This window comes from Austrofundulus limnaeus, unplaced genomic scaffold (assembly GCF_001266775.1).
Source record: "Austrofundulus limnaeus strain Quisiro unplaced genomic scaffold, Austrofundulus_limnaeus-1.0 Scaffold38, whole genome shotgun sequence".
NCBI lineage: Eukaryota > Metazoa > Chordata > Actinopteri > Cyprinodontiformes > Rivulidae > Austrofundulus > Austrofundulus limnaeus.
This window is the reverse complement of record NW_013952440.1, coordinates 224,233-226,068: the sequence shown is the minus strand read 5'-3', so window position 1 is coordinate 226,068 and position 1,836 is coordinate 224,233. Positions and strand designations below refer to the sequence as shown.

The window sequence follows — 1,836 nt, the reverse complement described above, 5'->3', positions numbered from 1 at the left end:
CACACACACACACACACACACACACACACACACACACACACACACACACACCGGTGTTTTGAACCAACCGGAACTGTCCTCCTGGCACAAAGCAGCCCAGCTTCAGTTTATTATCTGCCCACGCCAGGACGCGCCGCTCCGCTCCGCTTGGCTCTGCGAAAACCCAGAAATGTTTCCGGCTGTTCGTCAGTCCTGCTCCCCTGGCTGCTGGGCGTAGACGCGCCGCCGCAGCAGCAGCAGCAGTCCGGGACTGACGGAGGAGACGCACCGACCGCGCGCGCCTCTTACCCCGGGACACATCTCCTGGACTGAAACTGTGGGGTTTATTTGGGAGCGCAGGGAGTGTGTGTGTGTGCACGTGCGAGTGAGTGTGCGTGCGTGTGTGTGTATGTGGTGGGAGGAAGCGTCCTCCGTTTCTTGCCATGTCCACAAGAAAGCCATCGCTGACGGACAAGCAGGCTAAAAACGGGACGTCTAAATATGTGTTGGAGAGATGCGCCTCTATTAACGAGTACTACGATATTGCCTTCAAGGTGTGTATTTCCCTCGTTTTGTACATGCGTGTGTTTTAGAACTGGGTGGAAACGCCGCAACAACAACATGCACGAGGAACTGAGAAGCATTAAGTACCAGCTGATTGCTGTCTCTTTTAATTATCCTGCAGATCGGCAGGAAATCTAGTTTTTTTTCCCTGCTCCAAATGTTATTACTTGTTGCTTCTTCTGTTGCTGAAGCTCCTAATTCCTTCAAGTGAAGAAGTTCATTTTTATTATCTACCACCATCTGACTGACATATTTTAACTGCACATCCTGTTGATGTAATTATATGGATTAGAGGAGGGTGCATGCTCTAAAGTGATGAGTCCAACTGTCTGGAATAATGTGTCTGTTTTCTTGTGTGGCTTTAGGGTTCTTAGCTGTAAAAATCAATGAATGATCTCTTTTTTTTTTTTTTTGACTCTTTAGGTGATGCTCCTTGGAGATTCTGCAGTCGGGAAGACCTGTGTCCTGGTGCGGTTCAAGGATGGGGCATTTCTGGGGGGCAACTTCATAGCCACTGTTGGAATAGACTTTAGGGTGAGAAAGATGCTCCAAGAAACCTGCAATAAGTGTTTTTATTATTATTATTATGCTGTGTTGTTCTTGTTTTTTTTTTTAATTATGAGGAAGTGGTATATTTTGTAAAATATTACAAACAGCCTCAGCGAAAAAACAACAAGTGGCMGGAGGGCCCTCAATTATCGCTCGGAACGCCTCGCCGTTTTGCGACGATTGCACCAGACGCATCTCAAGTTCACAGACCACTTGTGCTGCTAAGGAGGTCTGGATGGCTTCATAAATGTCTTGGCAGATGCCAGCCCACGTCCACCCTCCACCCCCAACTTCGCCGCCTTGTTTCCCTGGAAAGATTGGCTGCGACTCAGGCTCGGCCCTGGAGGACTCAACCCGGCTGTCACACTGAGCTCAGCAGACCCACGCAGGGGCTGCTGCTGAATTTCAGGCATCATCATCCTTCTGCACATGTAGGGCGCCTCAACCTCCTGTCAAAGAAAAAAAAACACTCGGGAGTAATTTCAAGCTAAGCACAAGGGTGCACCGTTTTAAGAGGAAAATGGTCCAAAACAGGCTTTTAGCCTCTTTTCTCTGAACACAATCGATTCACACTTTGCTCTTTTTTTTTTTTTGGCAACAGCAACAGGTTTTCAGGTTTCACCCATAATGCACCAAATCAGGAAGAGACTTCAGTGAATTCAGGGGATTCATTCAGAAAACCGTCTGCGGAGTAGTGATCTCTTTGTTTCTCTGTCTGTTAATGAGTGCAGGATGGGGGGGTGG

The 1,836-nt window shown here is 48.1% G+C and overlaps 1 protein-coding gene across 1 annotated transcript in view; it reads left to right on the top strand.

The window, feature by feature from the left end:
• Positions 1 to 59: 59 nt before the first annotated feature.
• The window catches only part of LOC106516489 (ras-related protein Rab-37), a 15,157-nt gene continuing 13,380 nt past the window's right edge, over positions 60 to 1,836 (top strand). Inside the window, exons 1-2 of the mRNA XM_014006883.1 lie at positions 60 to 533; positions 967 to 1,077. Of these exons, the coding sequence (XP_013862337.1) occupies positions 423 to 533; positions 967 to 1,077 (222 nt within the window). The 5' untranslated portion in view covers positions 60 to 422. The remainder of the gene's footprint in view (positions 534 to 966; positions 1,078 to 1,836) is intronic.